This window comes from Lissotriton vulgaris, chromosome 7 (assembly GCF_964263255.1).
Source record: "Lissotriton vulgaris chromosome 7, aLisVul1.2, whole genome shotgun sequence".
Classification (NCBI taxonomy): domain Eukaryota; kingdom Metazoa; phylum Chordata; class Amphibia; order Caudata; family Salamandridae; genus Lissotriton; species Lissotriton vulgaris.
Genome location: NC_141695.1, coordinates 201332570 through 201355162, shown reverse-complemented (window position 1 = coordinate 201355162; position 22593 = coordinate 201332570). Strand labels below are relative to the sequence as shown.

At 46.0% G+C, this 22593-nt stretch overlaps 1 protein-coding gene across 1 annotated transcript in view; it reads left to right on the top strand.

Moving 5' to 3' along the window:
• LOC147701192 (uncharacterized) overlaps positions 1-22593 on the top strand; it is a 339006-nt gene that overhangs the window by 110696 nt on the left and 205717 nt on the right. Inside the window, exon 10 of the mRNA XM_086929317.1 lies at positions 16441-16761. Coding sequence (XP_086785443.1) covers positions 16441-16761 — 321 coding nt within the window. The remainder of the gene's footprint in view (positions 1-16440; positions 16762-22593) is intronic.

Genomic DNA, 22593 nt, shown 5'->3' with positions numbered 1-22593 from the left:
GAGTGGCTGGTCAATAAGTGAACAATGTCAATATCTGTAAGTTAGAATGGGACATAGAGTTGTGATCCGTATAAGCAGAGCTTAGAGGGAGGGCCCGGTCCGGTCTCTTCACGTTCTCGAACGCCTCAAACGGCCCGCTCTTTGCCCGGTCTTCGCCCCGAGCTCCGCCCCGCGCGCGTCCCGCGTCGCGGTAAGGGTTGTGTGAGTAAAATACGTGTAGGCAATGGGCTTGTCCGCCGGGGGAAGAGGAACCAGCTGGGCTACGTGTGGAATGTTGGTCCTCGCAGTCCCCCGGTCGGTGCCCTCGCTGGAAAACTCGCCTCTAGCCTCAACCCTGGGGACTCAAGCTGGGAGCGTTGTCAGGTCCTGCCGATTGCAGGACGCCCTCACACCAGCGAGTCCGCAGCGGTGGGGAGGCTGGGGCCAGAGATGCACTGGATGACGATTTGCGGTGATTTCCTCCTTCGGCAGGCAAGGCAGCAAACTGCAGGTTAGGCTGTGTGAGCGGCACCCGCGAAGCGGGTGTCCTGAAAGGTTAAGACCCGGGAGGCAATGGGCGTGGCCGCCGGGGGAAGAGGAACCAGCTGGGCTACGTGTGGAATGCTGGTCCTCGCAGTCCCCCGGTCGGTGCCCTCGCTGGAAAACTCGCCTCTAGCCTCAACCCTGGGGACTCAAGCTGGGAGCGTTGTCAGGTCCTGCCGATTGCAGGACGCGCTCACACCAGCGAGTCCGCAGCGGTGGGGAGGCTGGGGCCAGAGATGCACTGGATGACGATTTGCGGTGATTTCCTCCTTCGGCAGGCAAGGCAGCAAACTGCAGGTTAGGCTGTGTGAGCGGCACCCGCGAAGCGGGTGTCGCGAAAGGTTAAGACCCGGGAGGCAATGGGCGTTTACGTGGGCGTGGCCGCCGGGGGAAGAGGAACCAGCTGGGCTACGTGTGGAATGCTGGTCCTCGCAGTCCCCCCGTCGGTGCCCTCGCTGGAAAACTCGCCTCTAGCCTCAACCCTGGGGACTCAAGCTGGGAGCGTTGTCAGGTCCTACCGATTGCAGCACGCGCTCACACCGGCGAGTCCGCAGCGGTGGGGAGGCTGGGGCCAGAGATGCACTGGATGACGATTTGCGGTGATTTCCTCCTTCGGCAGGCAAGGCAGCAAACTGCAGGTTAGGCTGTGTGAGCGGCACCCGCGAAGCGGGTGTCGCGAAAGGTTAAGACCCGAGAGGCAATGGGCGTGTCCGTGGGCGTGGCCGCCGGTGGAAGAGGAACCAGCTGGGCTACGTGTGGAATGCTGGTCCTCGCAGTCCCCCGGTCAGTGCCCTCGCTGGAAAACTCGCCTCTAGCCTCAACCCTGGGGACTCAAGCTGGGAGCGTTGTCAGGTCCTGCCGATTGCAGGACGCGCTCACACCAGCGAGTCCGCAGCGGTGGGGAGGCTGGGGCCAGAGATGCACTGGATGACGATTTGCGGTGATTTCCTCCTTCGGCAGGCAAGGCAGCAAACTGCTGGTTAGGCTGTGTGAGCGACACCCGCGAAGCGGGTGTCGCGAAAGGTTAAGACCCGGGAGGCAATGGGCGTGTCCGTGGGCATGGCCGCCGGGGGAAGAGGAACCAGCTGGGCTACGTGTGGAATGCTGGTCCTCGCAGTCCCCCGGTCGGTGCCCTCGCTGGAAAACTCGCCTCTAGCCTCAACCCTGGGGACTCAAGCTGGGAGCGTTGTCAGTTCCTGCCGATTGCAGGACGCGCTCACACCAGCGAGTCCGCAGCGGTGGGGAGGCTGGGGCCAGAGATGCACTGGATGACGATTTGCGGTGATTTCCTCCTTCGGCAGGCAAGGCAGCAAACTGCAGGTTAGGCTGTGTGAGCGGCAAGTAACAGGTAAAAGAGGCTAGTTGTCCTTCAGACCCCAAATCACTGATGGTTTTTAAGCCCAAACTCTGCCATTTGAAAGTAACACTATCCTGAAAAATAGATGGAAGCACATTTGTGGCATTAAATGGAGTATAATAAGTAATATTTGGAATATGGAGCTTGTGACGATTTTTTTGCCAACCTGAAAACATGGTCTGACTGACCTTAAACCTAATCTTTTTAAAGTAGCTCGGCTCAAGGACCCGTGTTAGAATGCCCTTAGCGGTGTCGCCTAGGGCTATCTCATATATAGATGGCCTGATACATAAAGGAATATCAGCTCTATCCCCCAGCAATGGGAGACCCAAATTCTGTAACATAGCAGACCAATAGTAATATAACAGATTAGGGACCGCCCAACCCCCACGTGCTCTAGGAAGACATGTCCACTTTGCCGCCCTTCGTGCCCGTCGATAGCTCCAAAGAAAACGAAGACAAATTCTTTCAGTTTTTGCCAGTGTTTTATATGGAAACAACAAAGGAATTGTCCTAAAAAAATATAAGAACTTAGGCAAAATTAACATCTTCAAGACTATACAACGCCCAAACAATTACAAATGTAAATGATCAAGCCTCTCTCACTTAGTATTTAGGGAATCCATGGCCGGAAGAAGGTTTAGATCCGGGATATCTGCTACTGCAGGAGATATCTGTACTCCCAGATAGGTTGATTCAGTTACCACAGACACTCCAGAAAGGGGCATATTTTCTGACTGGATAACCTGAGTTTTGGTGATATTTAACTGATACCCCGAGAGAGCGCTAAATTGCAGAGACAATGCCTCTAGAGCAGGAAAAGCAGACCGAACGTCATTAGTAATGACCACAATATCATCGAAATAAGCCAACGCCTTGTACTCAACCCCCTGAACACTAACTGGGTGAATATCTACACTTGCTTCAATTATTCTAAGAAATGGTTCAATGTATAGGGCAAAGAGCAGGGGCGAGCAGGGAAATCCTTGTCTGGTTCCCCTGCTGATGTTAAAGCCCCCTGACTACTGCCCTGAAATACGAATTGTGGCCCATGGAGAGATATAAAGTGAGTGAAGGCCCTGAATAAATTCAGGGCTGAATCCCTTCCAACGGAGCACAGACCATAGGAACCCCCAGGAGACCCTGTTGTACGCCTTTTTCGGCATCCAACAGGATCACACCTAAAGGGGACCTGTGGTCTGCGCCCAGTCCAAAAGTGAAATTACTCGACGAACATGGTCCGCCGTATCCCTACCCGGGATAAAACCGTGATGACGTAGTGAAACCAGAGGGACAATAACCTGCGAGAGTCTAATAGATAGAATCCTTGAATAGATCTTACTGTCAGTGTTTTTGGGTAAAATTGGGCGATATGAAGAAGGATTTAATTCCGATTTGCCTTTCTTTTTTAATAGAACCACTGTGGTTTGCCGCCAGGAATCGGGTATAACCCCACTTTGTATCAAAAACAGAATAGAATCAACCAGGGGGTTGGAAGTGGTCCCTACTATGGTGGGGAGCACTATGTGTTTTTAAAATACCCCTCACACACCAAAAGGACCCTTGGTGTCATGCTTCATCATAGGGGTCTTCGCACCCCTCTACGGAATGTGGCATGATACGACCTGCAACTACGCGGGAGCACTTATACACAGACTAAGGGGCTCATTATGATTGCGGATTTTCCGCATCCTCCTGGCCGGCGGAAGCCACCGCCGGCCCGGAGGATGCGGAAAATCCACAGCGGACCCACCAAAGACCCACCGCCACATTAGGATGGCTGGTGGGTCCTGGTTCCCGTCCGCAGCTTTTCCTCCGCGGTTGGCTTACAACCACGGAGGAAAAGCACTAATCTGGTGACGGTGTCTCTCAGACACCGTCTGCCAGATTAGTATGTGCCTGCAAACATGCTTTTCCGCAGCGGCTTTTCCGCCGTGGAAAAGCATGTGTAACTTCACTGCGGGGGCCTGTTGCGGGCCCCCTAGGTGAAGGAGGGGTGGGGGGGTGCACATGGGGGGTACCTATGGTACCCCCCTGCATTTGTATGCAGAAAGCGGCAGGCACCGCACGGTGTCTGCCTCTTTCTGCATGCAAATGCAATGCGTGCATTTTTAACATTGCTGCGGGTGCAGCTTGAAGCCGCACCCGCCGCAATGTTAAAAATAGAGGATGTGACCGCCACCCTGGCGGTCACTTCCTAATCGCACAGGAGGGGACTCCGCAGCCCACGCGGACGTCCCCTCCTCCTCAATGATTGCGGACGGACGCAAGTCCTTCCGCGATCATAATCGGCCCCTATGTGTGGTGTGTGTGGATTTTTGTAATGGTCAGTGAGTAGTGAGGTTTGAAGTGTTAAGTGAAAGTTAAAAAGCACCTGGCTCGTGGGATGAGACAAAAAATGTTAATTGGCCCCCGGGCCGGTGCTATTAAATGGTGTGAATTGAGGGTATTAATGCAGTATGATGTACATTAACCTCCTGTGTGCGTCAACATGTTTCGGAGTTCAAGACTTCTTCTTCAGGACGGGGTGGCACAAATCCCCACCTTACTCAAATATACTAAGAAACTACAGAAAAGTGAACAATTTGACTATATTGTACCTAATTAATTTGTAGTAGAGGTTTTTACGATTCGCGAACCTGAAAAAAAAGCATGGAAAATGTAATGCACCTCAATCATAATGCGATATGCCCTTCCAGGTACTGTCACCTTAAGAATAAAAAAGGGGGGGTGAGGGATTGATGTGGTGGGCAGTCGATACCTAGACAAGAATTTGTCATACTATTAGTAATCGTGCCTATAAAGGAAAAAAGGAAAAAAGTGGAAAAAGACAAGACATACATTACACAGAACATAAAGCACACACTTTCTTTTTTTTAAAAACACCATCTATGTTATACTTGTGGTTTCGTGGTTTTGGCATTGCAGTTTATGTGGTTTTTTAAAAAGAAGGTTGTATTTACAGAGATTTTTTACATACTCTTTTCTACTGGTGCTTGTACCTCATGAGCCTCAATGCGTCATAGGGGACTCAATCGAGCCATTATCCATCCTGTTGAGAGTAAGGATAACGGATCACAAGCGTGCTACTTACAGGTTTTTTGGTTGTGTCCTTTCTAAAACTCCATTTACTCACGATTACGAAGAGCTGTTTCCGCCTTGTATCTCCCCCTGCGCGGTTCCGCTGGGTATGCAGGATTGTATCATGCTTGAGTTTAAATATCCCTCCTCTATCTCATTAGTGCCCATTGATTGAAAGATTGAAATCGGTAAATGCCCTAATATGGGCGCTCAGGTGTTCTAGCAGACACCGTGTCAGCGCATCTTTGCTTTGCGCAAGAGAGCCTGTCTTCTAATAGTGTCTCTGTAACCGCGCATGTGCAAGGTCCGCGCATACACATTTCCAAAGAACGTGTTGTTCTGTTTGGCTCATAGCACGCGCATGCGCATTTTCGAATAATGTGTTGTTCTATTTGGTTGATAGCAAGTCTTCACGCTTGCTTAGGCAAATTATTGATGTCGATTGCGGGTGAATACAATGACTATGGACACCACATCTGGACAAAATAAAGTATGTGTCTTATAGTGCACATCATTTCCAAGGGACCCGTTGTTATGTTTCATTGATAGCAAGTCTTCACGCTTGCTAGGGCAAGTTTACTGATGTTAAATACAGGTGAGTGAATACAGGAATATGTGTCTTTTATTGTGCATTAATACTCTTTCGGAGAGTATGATGAGCCCTGTTATTGGGACATGCAAGAGAAAATTTAAAGGGAAGAAGGGAGGATAAAAAGAGGTCGATGTTATCACAGACAGAAAATCAAGAGGTAGCTATTTTTTGCTATTAATGGGAATGATTGATGTTCCATTTTCAGCACAGTTGTCCCCAAGGAATATCATCATTTAAGCCATTAATGTGTGTGCCCAAGCGTAACACCCATCGTTGCTCTTTTTCAAATAAACCAGATTCAGATGGAAGTTGTTCTACAACTGTCCATGCCAGGTCATTGACACAATGTTGTTCTTGTAGAAAATGGTTTGACATTTGTGTGGTGCTCTTTTTGCACCTTATGTTGCTCTTGTGTACATTAATCCTCACTTTTAAGGCCTTGGTGATCATTCAGACATACTCAAGGCCACAGGGACATGTGATTAGGTATACCACTTGTTTGCTGTTGCAATTTGTAAATTTGCGTTGGTCCCACTTACTGCCATTCCTGAAAGTCAATTGTTGACTTTTTTTGGTGAAGTGGCAACTACTACAATTGCCACATGGATAATGGCCCTGTACGTTTTGCAATGTGGTTTGTTCCTGTAGTTTGATTTGAGGCCTTGTGTGTACTAAGATGTCCTTAAGATTTTTACCACGTCTGTGCGCAAAAAGAGGTTTTCAAAAGTGAGTTTTCCGCAGGTTAGTGTCCGCCAGTGTTTATTGATCATTTTAGTGACAACATTTGATTGAGTGCTATATGTGGTCACACATATTGGTCTGTTGGGGTTCGTGTTCTGAGAGACCGCAGAATACAACAAGGCATAAAATTCCTTAAAGACATCCATTACACCCGCCGGGGTGTCCTGAATATTACCCTGCTGATCAAGAATTCGAAGTATACGATTTGTAACACTTTTCTGTTATAGCCTTTTGGTGAGGATCCTACTGGTATTTTCACCAAATTCATACATTGAAGTACGATACTGCACATATTTGGCAGCAGGATCCCCGCTCTAAAATTTTAGATTTTAGTACAGAAACTGCCTTGTGACTCTGATCAGTGCTCAAACCGAGATGAATATTAGCTGTTAGCTCAAATTCTGCCAGCTGTAGCTCCTCAAAACGTATTTCAGTCTGCTCCTGCGTCTGCTTCCAGCGATAAGCTGAAAAACTTTTTGTCTCCCCACGTAACGCTGATTTAAATGCATTCCAAACTATGCAATCTGAGGTGGAAGCCCTATTAATATTCATACACTCCATAATCCATCTCTCCATGTGATCTCGATAAGACAAATCCAAAAGAAGCTGTCTCTCAAATGTCCAGGATCTAGGACATTTAATTGATAACTCCCAGGGACATTCTGCCACTAATACAGTGTGATCTGACAAGGTCCTTAGTAAAATAGATATATCAACTGACCCTACAAGCTGATCAGTAACAAATACATAGTCTAAACAAACCATTTTGTTATGAGGGGCCGAATAGTATCTATAGCCATCTTTATTCTGATGATGATAATGCCAGGCATCAATCAAACCGTGCTCTAGAGTCAGAGTCTGAAGTGCCTTAAAAACACGAGGTTTCCTGCCAGAGTAGTTCAAATTTATTACTAAATTGAATTGAATTAGCAGATTGATATTAAGGTCGCCAGTAAAAAACATTGGATGTGGCCAAGTTGCTAATTCAATATTTAAATGCCTAAACATTTCCGGATCATCCAAATTGGGGCCATATATTGAGCAGACTGAGAATGACCTACCATTTATAATGACCTCAACTATCACCCACCTACCTGCCTTATCTTCTTTAACTCTCTTGCAGCAGCCTATTCCTTTCGTCAGAAGAACAGCCACCCCCCCAAATCATGGAAGTCTGACGGGAGCAGGCAATAAGATCATAGCCAGGCAATTAAAAAAATTCCCGCTTACCCCATGGTATGTGGGTCTCTTGGAGACATAATATATCTACCTGCAGTATTTGAATGATCTTAGAGAGAAACCCACGCTTTTTCCCGTCATTCAACCCACAGATATTCCAAGAGCTAAGTCGCAATGTGTTCTGCCCCATTGATTAAAATTTTCAAACTCTGCTTTCTAAAGAAAAAGTTTTTAATTGGTACTTTAGTGACTATCAACAACTTCCATAAGATGAGGAGAAGAAACATTCGGTCACAACAACATATATTACTTCCAGGACTGGAAAAGACCAAAAAAAAGCAAACCCACCACACCCTGTGAACCCCCCTCACCCCCCACCACCACCCCTACACCCACCCGAGCCCACCCTACCACCCACCATTCCCCTCCTCACCCCCTCATATGGCAACAGGACCGAAGTCCTTTCTATGCTTTAGGATGGTGCACCCATTCTCCCCTGGGACATACCCCCACCTCTCAAAACATCCCCCGAGGGGATGTGCCGATCAAATAACAAAAAAAATACCTAATACATAATCAGCATATGAAGATCAGACCAGCCCTCGATATATACCATGACATAATCAATAGTCCCTCCAGTCATAGTACACAGATAAAATGAAGCTAGAATGTCCACTAAATAGAGTCCAAAAACTCCTTTGCCTGAAAATCAGAGGAAAAATGCTTAGTTTGACCCTGAAAGATTACTTACAACTTTGAGGGGAAGAGCAAAAAGACCTGCGCCTCCTTGACCTGGAATGGAGTGATAAGCTGGCGTAGCTGCCACCTCCGCTCAACTGGGCAAAATCTGGTCTGACAAAAAATTCACAGCCCTTTCCCCCCCTTCTCCTATCAGGTCTAGCAAGGTCATACATTTTCTCTCGAGCCAAGAAATTATTCAAACAAACAAGAATTGCTCTTGGCTTATCACCACAAGTCTGCTTCTTCTACTTAAACTGAAAGCGATGAGCCCGCTGGACTTCCAGCTGCCAGTCCCATTGCTTAACTTCTGGAAAAACTTCGACAAAGAGCTCCACGACGAACATGCGAACAGCCTGAGCTTCTTTGCCTTCGTCAATTCCTAGGATCCTAAGGTCAAGTCAAGTCAAGTCAAAGAATTTATATAGCGCACTACGTACCCGGAGGGTTTCAAGGCGCTTAGGAAGGGGGAGGAGGATTACTTGTCAAATATCCACGTTTTAAGTTGCTTTCTGAATGCTAGGTGGTTCTGGGTGAGGCGAAAGTTAGCGGGGAGTGAGTTCCATGTTTTAGCAGCCAGGTATGAAAAGGATCTGCCTCCCATGGTGGTCTTGTTGAAGCGAGGTACAGTGGCGAGGGCTTGGCTGGAAGAACGTAGTTGGCGGGAGGGGGTGTAGAAGGACAGTCGTGAGTTGAGGCATTCTGGACCGATGTCGTAGAGTGATTTGTGTGCGTGGGTAAGCAGTCGGAAAGTGATCCTCTTATTGACGGGTAGCCAGTGGAGGTCTTTAAGGTGACCAGAGATGTGTTCGTTGCGTGGGATGTCTAATATGAGTCTTGCTGAGGCGTTTTGGATTCGTTGGAGTTTCTTCTGGAGTTTTGCGGTGGTACCTGCGTAGAGGGTGTTTCCGTAGTCGAGTCGGCTCGTGACCAGAGCGTGGGTGACTGTTTTCCTAGTTTCGGTGGGGATCCAGCGAAATGTTTTTCTGAGCATGTGAAGAATGTTGAAGCAGGAGGAGGATACGGCGCTGACTTGTCTGTTCATTGAGAGTGAAGAATCCAGGATGACGCCTAGGTTCCGTGCGTGGTCTGTCGGGATGGGTGCTTTTCCGAGGGCTTCCGGCCACCAGGAGTCGTCCCATGCAGAGGGGGATGTACCTAAGATGAGGACTTCTGTTTTGTCTGAGTTCAGTTTCAGACGGCTTTGTTTCATCCATTCGGCAACTTCTTTCATTCCTTCGTGTAGGTTAGTTTTGGCGGTGCTGGGGTCATTGGTGAGGGAAAGGATCAGTTGAGTGTCATCCGCGTACGAGATGATGTTGAGGTTGTGTTGGCGTGCTATGGCCGCGAGGGGGCTCATGTATACGTTGAAGAGGGTGGGACTGAGTGAGGATCCTTGTGGTACGCCGCAGATGACTTCAGAGGCCTCGGACTTGAATGGTGGAAGGCGGACTCTCTGGGTTCTTCCGGTGAGGAACGAGGTGATCCATTCAAGTGCTTTTCCTTGGATTCCGATGTTATTGAGGCGTTGTAAAAGGGTGCTGTGGCAGACTGTGTCGAATGCTGCAGAGAGGTCGAGGAGGATGAGGGCGACTGTGTCTCCGTTGTCCAGTAGAGTTCGAATGTCGTCCGTTGCTGCGATGAGGGCGGTCTCAGTGCTGTGTTTTGCTCGGAAGCCAGATTGTGAGGGGTCGAGGGATTTTTTGGTTTCGAGGAAGGCGGCGAGCTGGTTGTTGACAGCTTTCTCGATGACTTTGGCCGTGAATGGAAGAAGCGAGATGGGGCGGTAATTTTTGAGTTCGGTGGGGTCCGCTGTGGGTTTTTTCAGAAGGGCGGTGAGTTCAGCGTGTTTCCAGTCTTCCGGGAAGGTGGCGGAGTTGAAGGAGCAGTTGATGACGTCTCGGAGGTGCGGTGCTATGACGGAGTCTGCTTTGTTGAAGATGTAGTGAGGACATGGGTCTGTGGGGGATCCTGAGTGGATGGAATTCATCAAGCGGATGGTGTCCTCAGTGGAGATTGGGTTCCAGTCGTTAAGGGTGTTCACGGGGGAAAGATGATCAGCAAGTGGTTGGGTGGGTTGGTTTCCGGGTTGGTTGTCAAAGCTGTTGTGGATGTCTGCAATCTTGTTGTGGAAAAATGAGGCTAGGGAGTCGCAGAGGGTTTGAGAGGGGGTGATGTCGTTGGAGTTGGCCGAGGGATTGGAAAATTCCTTGACGATGTTGAAAAGTTCCTTGCTGTTGTGAGCGTTGTCGTCAAGTCGATCCTTGAATGCTGTTTTCTTGGCTTTTCGGATTAGTTGGTGGTGAGTGAGGGTGGCGTTTTTGAAGGCGTCCTTGGTGCTGGTGCTTGGGTCTTTTTTCCAGGCCTTTTCAAGGGAGCGGCAGAGTTTCTTGGACTTCTTGAGATCATCGTTGAACCATGAGGCCTTCTTGCTGCCAGGTTTGTTTTGACGTTTTTTCAGTGGTGCCAAGGTGTCAGCGGTGTTGGATAGCCATAGGGTGAGGTTGGCGGCGGCTTCGTTAGCGTTAGAAGAGAGGGCTGGGGTGTTTAGAAGGAGCGATGCGGAGATTTGGTCCGTGGTGATTTTGTTCCAGTTCCTTTGCAGGGTGGGTTGGAGGTGGATGTTGGGTTTTGGTTTGTTGTAGGTGAAGTGAACGCAGCTGTGGTCAGTCCAGAGGAGGTCCGTGGTGTGGCTGAAGGAGACGTGGTTGCTGGAGGTGAAGATGGGGTCGAGTGTGTGACCTGCGATGTGGGTGGGGGAAGTGACTAGTTGTTTAAGTCCGAGGTTGGCGAGGTTGTCCAAGAGGGTGGTGGTGTTGCGGTCGTTGATCTTTTCAAGGTGAAAGTTGAGGTCTCCCAGAAGGATGTAGTCTTTGGAGGGGAGCGCGTGTGGGGTGATGAAGTCCGTGATGTCTTCACTGAATTTTGCGCGGGGTCCTGGTGGTCTGTAGAGGAGGGTGCCTCTGAGTGTGGTTTTGGGGTCGATGTGGATCTGGAAGTGAAGGTGTTCGGAGTTGGCGAGGTTGGCGTCAGAGCTGGTTGAGATGCGGATTGATTTCTTATGGACGATAGCGATTCCTCCTCCTGTGTGGCTGGTACGGTCTTTGCGAGTGATCTTATAGTCTTCCGGGATGGCAATGGTGATGTCTGGTGCGGAGGAAGCATTCATCCATGTTTCTGTAAGGAAGGCGATGTCCGGAGAAGTGGTGTCTAGTAGATTCCATAGGTCAATGGCGTGCCTGTGGACTGATCGGGTGTTGAGAAGGATGCATTGTAGGTGGTTGGGGTCGGGAATCTTTGGTGTGGTCGTACCGGAGATGTTGTCGGTGCCGCTGAATTTGCAGGAGAAGCAGGAGAAAGGTCCATGGGTTTGTCCAGGGGCGGCTTGGACGCAGTTGGGGGCGCGACCGGGGTTAAGGGCTAGGAGGGTGGCGGCATCGTAGGTAATGCGGGAGGGCTGGGCAGCGCGAGGGGCAGGGGGTCTGGCGCTGGGCGCGGTCCAGGCGCGGACGGGCGTAGACGGGCTTACCTTTGGCTCACCTTCGGCGTGTCCGTAGCGCGTGGACGCTGCGCGTGGAGGCATTGGCCATAAATGGATGGTGGAAGGGGCGGAGCGTGGGAGGGTCAGCAGTGAGGCGGGGTCTAGGTGCAGGGAGGGTCTGGGACGGGCCAAGGGGTCAGAGCAAAATGGCTGCAGGGTAAACAAATGTGCGTAGGTCAATTATCTCGAGCGCTGCAAACCTCGGTGTGCACCGCAGTGAAAGCGCTAGTGGTGAAAGTGAATGCCAAGTAGCGTTATCGAGCGCTGCCCCTAGAGTTACAGATTTCCAAAGTGAGTTGTTATTACACGAGCGCTGCACAGGCTTAACAGGACAACACAATGCTAATGATGTTACACGAGCGCTAAACAAAGCTAAGCATATTTTCCAAGTCAGTCAATTTCCAAAGGATATCTTCCAATTGGACTTTAATCTAAGGAGTATTTGCAGTGCTTAATTTGTAAAACATGAAGTGTCAGGGCTAAAGGCAAAGCAGCAACTGCCATGTTTTACTTTGCAGCAGCTTGCAGGCACATAGGTCCCACATAAACAACTACTTAAATTGCTTAGTTTGTAAAACATCAAGTGCTGGGACTCTAAGCAACACTTTAAAAATGCCACAAAACAGGTTAAAAAAAAGATGGAAAACTACACTTTAAATACTTCTACTGTTGAATAAATTGAATGCAATATATTTGCTAATAAATAAACTAACTTGCCTATCAAAAATCATCAAACAAGCAGCAACTGCTACGTTTTACTCCCCATGAATGTGCAACAACATAGGTCCCCAAGAAAGCCCTACACGAAGACCTATATTAGGGAATTATACCCCCAGATTCAACAAAGTCCTGTTTTGCGAGTCCTTAATAGCGATTTTTAAGGAATCGCTATTAAAGACTCGCAAAACGAGATGCATGTGGAAATCGCAATATTTTTTGTGATTTCTACAGCTTCCTTATTTGCGAATCGCTAATTGCTAATCGCAAATAAGGAATGGCTGTCCCATTCATTTCTATGGGCCTAAAGGCCCATGGGGATGAATGGGGAGTCATTCATTATTTGCGATTAGCAAATAGCGATTCGCAAATAGAATAAGAAAGCGATTTCAAGGGTGCCAGGGTGTCCAAAGGACACCCTGTAGCACCCCTGAAATGATAATGTACACTGGTGTTGCGCACACACATGTCCAAAGGACATGTGTGTGTAACATACAACTTAGAAAAATGCACTAAAGTGCATTTTTCTAAGTTTTCACTATTTACCACATAGTTAGACTTCGCGGTAAATAGCGTACCCAGATTGCGAATTTGCAAATTTAAATTGTTCATGAATTGCATTTAAGGAATCTCAAATTGAGATTCCTTAAATGCAATTATTCGCAATTTAGCGATTTTTAGAAATGCGATTTTTGCATTTGGCATGATGAATCCCAAATGCAAAAAAAAGCGCTCGCAAAGGGACAGATTCTCAGAATCTGGCCCTTTGCGAGCCGATTTCGGCTTCATGAATCTGGCTGTATGTTGCTGCAGCGTGCTAGAAAGTTAAACGTGACAGTTGCTGATTTGCTTTTCGCCTTGGCTCTTTGTGTTTTACAAAGTAAGCACTGGGTGTAGGCTTTATTTGGGATTTATATGGCTGCAGAGTGCTGGAAAATTAAACATAACAGTTGCTGCTTGTTTAATTTTTGACAGGCAAGTTTGTTCAATTAAATCCGTTCAAAGAAAGAAGTATTTAGAGCAGTGCTTAATTTGTAAAATATGAAGTACCTGGGCTAAAAGCAAAGCAGCAACTGCCATGTTGTACTTGGCAGCATTCTGCTGCTAAATAAGTATCAAATAAAGGTTTACATCCACAGCTTAATTTGTAAAACATGAAATTCTGGGGCTAAAAGCAAAACTTTATAAATGCCCCAAAACAACTCAAAAAAGCACGAGAAACTGCACTCTAAATACTCCTTCCCATGAATTCATTGTTGTGCAAACTATTTGATATTATATCAACAAACTTGCCTTAAAACACCAAACAAAGAATAAATGTTACATGTTACTCTCTAGCACGCTGCAGTCACCTAGGTCCCAAATAAAGGTTTACACATAGGCCTTTATTTAGGACTTTTGTGGCTGCAGAGTGCTGTAAAGTTACACGGTCAGTTGCTGCTTTGCTTTTAGCGACAGCACTTCATGTTTTACATAGTAAGCACTGGGTGTAGTCCTTTATTTGGGAGTTTTATGGCTGCAAAGTGCTGCAAAGTTAAACGTGGCAGTTGCTACTTTGCATTCTCCTATTCAGTCCCATCGCACCCACCACCCGTGGATTTCCACCTAACTGTACCTTTGAGGAATCTGGGATTTTCTCTAGATTTTCATACCCATCTCTGGAATCCCAAACCAGGTCGACTGAAACTTTTTCCCTGTTCTAGAGATATAAAGAAAAATTTTGCATTGATAACCTTAACATTTTGCAAATAAATCCAAATGAACTTAAAGGACCACTGACTATAGACTGAAATTTTGAAGATTTATTACAAAGCCAAAAATAGTTGAACATACAAACATCTCAGCAAAGGGTTCAGAAAATAGACTTGCACTAATACAGACATAATCCTACGCAGGAACCTTAACAAACTTGCCTCAAATACCCAACAAAGAGTAAATGTTACATGTTACTCTCTAGCATGCTGCAGCAACCTAGGTCCCAAATAAAGTCTTACACATAGGCCTTTATTTAGGACTTTTGAGGCTACAGAGTGCTGTAAAGTTACACGGTCAGTTGCTGCTTTGCTTTTAGCCACAGCACTTCATGTTTTTTTAAATTAAGCACTGGGTGTAGTCCTTTATTTGGGAGTTTTATGGCTGCAGAGTGCTGCAAAGTTAAACCTGGCAGTTGCTACTTTGCTTTTATCCCAGGCACTTTATTTAAATACAAATAGTGTGAAGACAATTCATTCAAAGAAAGGAGTGCAGTGCTTAATTTGTAAAACATGAAGTGCTGGGTCTAAAAGCAAAACTTTAAAAATTACCCAAAAGAGAGCCAAAAATAAGAAGAGAAACTACACACTAAACTCATCAATATGCCTAGACCAATTGGCATTGCTAATGCTTGTTTCTTTATCTAGACCCCCTCTTTAGTGGCCCCTCCCGCATTCTCCTATTCAGTCTCATCGCACCCCCCCCCCCGCCCGCGGATTTCCACCTACCTGTGCCTTCGAGGAATCTGGGATTTTCTCTAGATTTTCCTACCCATCTCTAGAATCCAAAACAAGGTCGACTGAAACTTTTTCCCTATTCTAGAGATATAAAGAAAGATTTAGCATTGATAACCTGAACATTTTCCGAATAAATCCAAATGAACTTAAAGGACCACTGACTACAGACTGAAATTTTGAAGATTTATTATTAAGCCAAAAATAGTTGAACATACAAACATCTCAGCAAAAGGTTCAGAAAATAAACTAGCACTAATACAAACATAATCCTACGCAGGATCTTTAAGCGACTCAGAATAAAAAGCAAAGTCAATTCGAGTAACATTAGGCAACCAAGAACAGTTCCAGCTTGAAGTCTGGACTGCATTTAAAAAAAGGAAAAGAAATAGTTAGTCTGTCCCTACGCTATTATAGGATGACATCCCTACCTAACATTCCCATTAAACCAGAGAAAAGGTGTTAGCAGTGAAGACTTCCAAAGAAGTACATTCACTTTTCTTTAAGCAGATAGTCTAACCATCAAGCTCGTTCTAAGACGCTCTGCTCTAAGTTCCCAAAGAGTCCCGCTCTCTACAGCTACCTACATCCTGCTCTGTTAATCCCCTAACAAAATCTACTCTCCACCCTCAGGGGGTGCTGTTCCTAATACAAAACCCCCAAAACATTCGACACGCCCAGAGGTACAACCCTCTGGCAGGTGAAGATCTTCAGAGTTTTCCAGTATTGCACCTTTCCATCCAGCATCCGTTGGTGTGTCCTTGGTTCCTAGGCACCCTCTCTCTAAATGTTGCACTCCCAAATTCTTTGGCAGCTTACCTCCATTCGCGCCTACTATCATAACTCCTAAACAATGGACCCTTCTACCTAACGAGCCTTGTGGCCTTGCACCTGCAAGCTGAAATACATGGGAACATCTCTGCAAACATTCGAAGTTACAATTCAACATTTGCTGAGGACAGCTTCTTTTCCCAAGGAGAGAAAATCATTCCTTCTCAACTAAAGCTAACAAAAGAAAAATACAACTAGGTCTCTACTGGCTTCAGCATGTCTCAGGCCCTTGCACTTTTAATTGCATTTGTACCACAACATGACATTACATTTCACTACTACAACACGTTAATTCTACTTTCAATGTGAGCAATAGCTTCCATATTAGAAGCCTGCTTTAATTCACCCATTACTAAGCACAAATATTTCAAAAGCATTTCATTAGCAATACGACATTTCCCATGCGGTTACATTTCTGTATTAGGCAACACTGCATTTCAATTAAATCTACATTAGTCTCTGATTAATGAACACATCAATATATATCATGCTGTTTCTCAGCCTAACGTTACATGCCTAAACTACATTAGTAAGCCCTCTAAATATGTGGGTTCTGACTACTTGGGATTATGGTGCACCCCCTACAAATTTCAAAATAACATGGCGCTCTCTCACCTTCTCATCTAAACTCTCACCACCTGTCTTGTTTCCACAGCTTCTGAAGTTATCAACATTTCCGCCCCGAAAGTACTGGACGTCATCAACTGTGACGTAATCTCAATTAACATCTCCTACTCCAAAACAATATTTCCGCCCACAGTCTCCTGGAGCGTCAATTCAACGGAACTGACGACCTGGGTGGTCAATACGTCATTACTGCAGATAAATACGACCTACAAAGATCGGCTGGAAATTTACTACCCGGGTTCCATCAACATTTCTAAGGCCCGGTTTTCAGATTCTGGTAACTACACTGTGAGGGTGGAGGCAAAGCATGCAATTCCGGCGGAAGCAGTTATCCAAGTAAATGTTTCTGGTGAGTTGGCTTCTCTCTATTTATATTTGTCATTTTATATGGCGCGGACATGGTCCGAATCATGGATAATTAAGAAGTCTGACAAATAAGAGGAACAAGTTCTCTTTGCAGGTGGCTATAGGCAGGTGGTTGTTGGTCTAGGCCCCTGTGAAGAACGCTGGACTTTTAAAAAAGGCCAAACTGTATGCTAGCCTGGTCAACATATGAGGAAAATTTGACTATTTATATATTCATGGGCGTCCTTTTAATTTCTGAACAAATGCACTTACAGTGTGAACCTAGACTTGTGGGTTTGGGACAGCTCCATTTAAAACCGCAAAACCAAAATAATCGAGGGAAGTAATTTAAAGTATAAATCTTCTGATTGATTCAACGAAACATAAACAATTTAGGAGCATTTTTTAACAATTTGGATATTAGGAATGTGGAGGATTTCTTCAGAGAAATTGTTCCAGGTTGTAGGGGCAAAGCAGACAAAAACATGTTTTAAGGATGTCATTTTCTTGACTCTGGGTGTCAAAAGCGAGAACGAACAGCCAGTGCCCCCAGGAAAGGCATGTTTGTTCTTCAGGCAATTGACCCAGGTCTATCTCTTAAAACTAGTCAGCAAGCATTGAAACTGTAGCAGCCATCAAAGGAGAGCGACCAGAAGGGAGAATATGCTGGTATGCGTGTGTGTGCTTCCTTTGCTTTGCAATGTACACAAGTCATGAAGGGCACCTTCTTAAGAACAACATGAGGGGTCGTTGTATTTGTCCAGCCCCAGAGTTATGCCGGAACAGTTAAGATGGAGTTTGTTTGCAGACTGGTGGTCAAATGGGGCGTGGCCTGCTAAGAGTACTCACCAATGCTGCTGTGTGGGACTTACTGGAGGTAATAGGAGGGGTAGTTGTCCCCCAAGGTTGTCCTTAGTGGCCAACTGCCCCTCCTGTTACCTCCAGTAAGTCCCACACAGTGGGATTGCTCAGAGATCTTCGGAGGCCATACCCCCCCCCTTTTTCCACCGCTCTGCAAATTTGCCTCCTGGCATAATACGGGTTGGGGTATGAAGTCCCCTTTACTCCTGAGGGACTATGGGGGCCAAGAAGCCCTCCTGGTACCTCCTGTAAGTCTTATGCAGCGGAATTCCTTAGCGCTGGTTGGAGGCCCAGCCCCCTTTCTCCACCACTCTGCAAACATGACTACCAGTTAAAAAAGCATTTGTAATGTAATAGGTCTCACATTTGCAAGAGTTTCAGCTATTGGCGTTGTAAATGTAAAAGTTTTTTCGAATGTTTTTTTTTTAAGTGGAGTGGAATTATGTTGTGTTTAGTGGAATTATGTGGTATGTTGTGCAGTGAAATTATGTGGATAGAAAGTATGTAGTATTTAGTGTAAAACATATGCCTTTACTATACATGTTTTTATCACAAAGTAAATATATATAGATGGATGGATGGATAGATAGATATAGATATATTATATACTAGCAGCTCGTCCGCACGTTGTCCGGGTATGAATTGCTGCCGGACAGTAGTATATTGTTTTGTAGCATTTCGTTTTGATTGCATTTCTTATCTGTGACAGGCCTGTGAAAAGCTACAATTCACAGTGCACTGCTGATGCACTTAAGAGTGGGCATTCAGTAGTGTGTGAACTTGAGTTTCCCTACTTTATTTTTCCTTGCAATATTATATAGCGGGAACTCTACAACATGGCATGAGCACAATTAACATAACAGAAGAACACATTAATTTGTGGTAGGCACGGGGAGACAAAGCGATTTGCCTGGAATCACAGGATGTTGAGCTGATGCCCAGATTCGAACGTAGCTCCCCAGCTCTAAAGTTCGAAATTCTAGAACTTGTGGCGGGAGGTGTGTCTAAAAGTATATGTCGGTGCTGGCCATCAATGAGAGAGACCTGTGCATTTTTCAAATGGGTGGTGAAAAAATATGAGTATGTTGCTGGAGATGTGGGCCGCATTGCCACCAATGTCCTTATCGGGGGAGGGTAAATACCTATTATTCTGCAACTTTCTTTCCGCATACCATCACTCTGCATACTTTCATTACGAAAGTACCATGATCCCGCAATGCCATTATAAGCATGGCATTACATTTTGTATGCTTTTACCATGCATACATTTACAACCAAATTCGTTGTAAATGCATGAATGGTAAAAGCATGTTTTTTAAAATGTTTGGATAAGGTAAGTATGGGTTAGGGGTATATGTTTTGTGGTACTAAGGTATATGTTTTGGGGTGTTTGGGTATTTTAAGGTTTCAGATATAGTTTTGGGCTATGGGGTACAGAGGTAGTTTTAGGGTTTAGGGATAGGTATGGGTTTTGGGGTACAGGATTATTTTTCGGGTTCAGGGCTAGGTTTGGGTTTTGGGGTACAGGGGTATTATTAGGGTTCAGGGGTAGGTTTTGGTTTTGGGGTACAGGGGTATTTTTAGGGTTCAGGGGTAGGTTTGGGTATTGAGGGACAGGGGTATTTATAGGGTTCAGGGCTAGGTTTGGGTTTTGGGGCACAGGGGTATTTTTAGGGTTTAGGGATAGGTTTTGGTTTTGGGGTACAGGGTATATTTATAGGGTTAAGATGGGTTAGTGTTTAAGGGTGTTGGGGTATTTTAAGAAGTACGGGTGGGTTATGATTATGGGGTGCAGGGGTATTTAACACCATCGCTGGGATATTTTCCTCCGGTGCTGAACTCCCTTGAAATCCCATTGTTCATGACGAGCTCCGCTCGTCATAAGCACACGACCAGTGTACTGCATGACGAGCTGAGCTCGTCATGAGCAGCGAAGGGGTTAAAGGGAGCAGGGTGGGATTAGTTTTTAGGGTGTAAAGGGTAATAAAATAAAATATTAAATGAAAATAATATAAATAATGCAATTTAAAAGAATACATGTTTTAATTAAATTAAAAAAAATATGTATATATATATATATATATATATATACATCTGCTCCAGAAGCCCCCCTCCCACAGCAGGGAAGGAAGCGGCCGCACTCGCGTGGAGGGTTGTAAACAATTAGTTTATTGCACAAACAGGACGCGTTTCGGCGAACGTGCCTTTTTCCCCTGTATATATATATATATATATATATATATATATATATATATATATATATATATCCAACACAACCTCCCTCCAAAGAGAAAGACGAGACCTCAGCAGGGGAACCGTTTGGAGCCAGCTTTTATTAAGGAACACCTCCGTACAGACGAATGCATTTCAGCATAATGACAGCCTTCTTCAGCGCCTGGAGTATTCTGCAACAAAGAAAGAAGGAGTTCATATGTCGGTATAAATACCCGCCTCCCCCTTGCTGTTCTGTGCTTGCTCCACCCCTTCCAGGTACAGTCCATAAGCATATGCCTCCCGTTTCGCGCTAAATTGTTATCGCCTACAGGTCCCAGAATGCAGCAGGAAAGTGGGTAGGCATTGCGGGGATAGGAGCAAGTACGGGCTATGATGTTATGCAGTATACCCCATATATATATATATATATATATATATTACCTACTGGCGATAGCCAGTAGGTATATATAGTTAGAATTTTTTCTCTATGGGACTTTTGAAAATTCTATGTCTAATAACTTTGGCGTTTGTGGACGGAATCGGCTGAAATTTTCAGGAAAATGGCACATTTTGATTCTGAGCAGCCCCTGAAAATTTGGTGGAGTTTCGTCAAGGGGGGGCTGAGAAAAAAGGGGGGTCCCAAAACGCGTTTTTTCCATTCATTTTTCCATAGGGCGGTTGGACTCACTTTTAGCTCGAACGGCTGAATGGATTTGCACGAAACTTGGCAAAATTGTAGGGACTGTTAGCCCGATGTGCCTTTGCTAGGTCTCAATATATGTGCTCCAGTAGTTTTTGAGAAATTAACGTTCAAACCAAGATATATATCTGTAACAGCGCTCCGGGCAGCGATCCGGTCCGCTTACTTTTCGCTTATCGGAACTTTGCGCGCAGAAAGCTGATTGGCTCTCCGGTGTCTGTCAACATTCTAAATAGTCCGGAGCGGCCGCCATCTTGTCTCTCGGTAGGATCGAGAGAGAAGAAGAGGTGGAAAACGAAAGGGGAATTTAATGAAAGGGGGCAAGGTATCCCCCTCTTGACCCCCTAGGAATGTTGTTGGGGTTATTAAAGGGTCCCGTGGGGAAAAAAAAAAAATAAATGATTTTTCACGGTAGAAGCGCTTCACGGGCCGCGAACTGGGCCGCAAACTGGTAGCGAAACGGGAATTCGCCATTTTGTGCTTCGTTAATTAAATTACTAGGTATAAGTGGGTGCGGGAGACGTATCCTAATCCCCTATGTTTCCTGAGGGTGGCTGAGGAGGCTGATATATGTTGATACATCTCTTCCAGCGGCTGTGCGTGAGCTTTTTTTTTTTTTTTTGCTGCGTGACAGTCCGGAGCGGCCGCCATCTTGTCTCTCGGTAGGATCAAAAGAGAAGAAAAGGTGAAAAACTAAGGGGGAATTTAATGAAAGGGGGCAAGGTATCCCCCTCTTGACCCCCTAGGAATGTTGTTGGGGTTATTAAAGGGTCCCGTGGGGAAAATAAAAAAAAATGATTTTTCACGGTAGAAGCGCTTCACGGGCCGCGAACTGGGCCGCAAACTGGTAGCGAAACGGGAATTCGCCATTTTGTGCTTCGTTAATTAAAGTACTAGGTATAAGGGGGTGCGGGAGACGTATCCTAATCCCCTATGTTTCCTGAGGGTGGCTGAGGAGGCTGATATATGTTGATACATCTCTTCCAGCGGCTGCGCCATCTTGCCTTTTTTCCAATGCCACAATTTTGTCGTGCACGGCAGCCATTTTAGATGCCAGGCTGGTCCCAGGCTATCACCTAACCCTGCGGATGTAGTTTATGGCCCCAGCTGTAGAGAATTCAGACATGCCAATCCTCCCGATTCAGGCGTGTGACTACTGATTTCAGTGCTAGTCTCCCGCCTCCCGATTTCTGCAAGCAAAAACCCGGGGGCATATTACGAACAACTAGCGATAATTTTTGTCTCTAACTTGTTTAGAGACAAAAATTATCGCCGTACATCGGCGATTTTTATCGCAGATAAACCTTGCTATTATCGCAGAAAAGTCAGCGATATTCATGTATTATCGAGCAAATGCTCTTAGCCATGTTATCCACCTCCCATTGGATAACATGGCTAAGAACTGCTCAGGGCAGGTGTTAGATTTTGGAGATATTCGCGCTTAGCGCGAATATCTCCAAAAGTTGGTAATAGAAGGTAGCGATGTTAGGGACTGTTTCCAGTCGCTAACATCTTGGCACGCCACTTTGCATGTCATTAGTGATAAGTATCACTGACATGCAAAGCGGGGCCCAAGATGGTCGCTATCTCCTTTTAGCTGTCACTAACTGGTGTTAGCGACAGCTTGGTAATAGGGAGATAATTTTATCTCCGCTTTCAAGGATTTTAAAGCCAAAAAAGCGGAGATAAACCCCCTTGATAATATGCCCACGATTCCTTGGGGGTTTCAGCTGACAGGGCTTGGTATTGTGTTACATGGTAATTTTTCCAGGAAACGTCAGAGGGTCGATGCAGGGGTTCTAGAAGAGGTGATAAACCATTTAAGCCTCATGAACAAGCGCATGGTCTTTTAAAGATTTGTGAAGTACTCGGAGCGGCGGTGTGTGTGTTTCCTCTTTCAGGAGCGGGCGGGGGGGCACTGCCAGCAACTTGCTAGGTCAGGTAGTGTTCAACACGTGCATCACCCTTTCTCTGCTTGCTATTGCGCTCCATGCTTCGGAAAGGTAAGAAAAAGAACGTGCATTTGAGTTTGAAATGTCCGATCCTGCAGCAGCACACTTC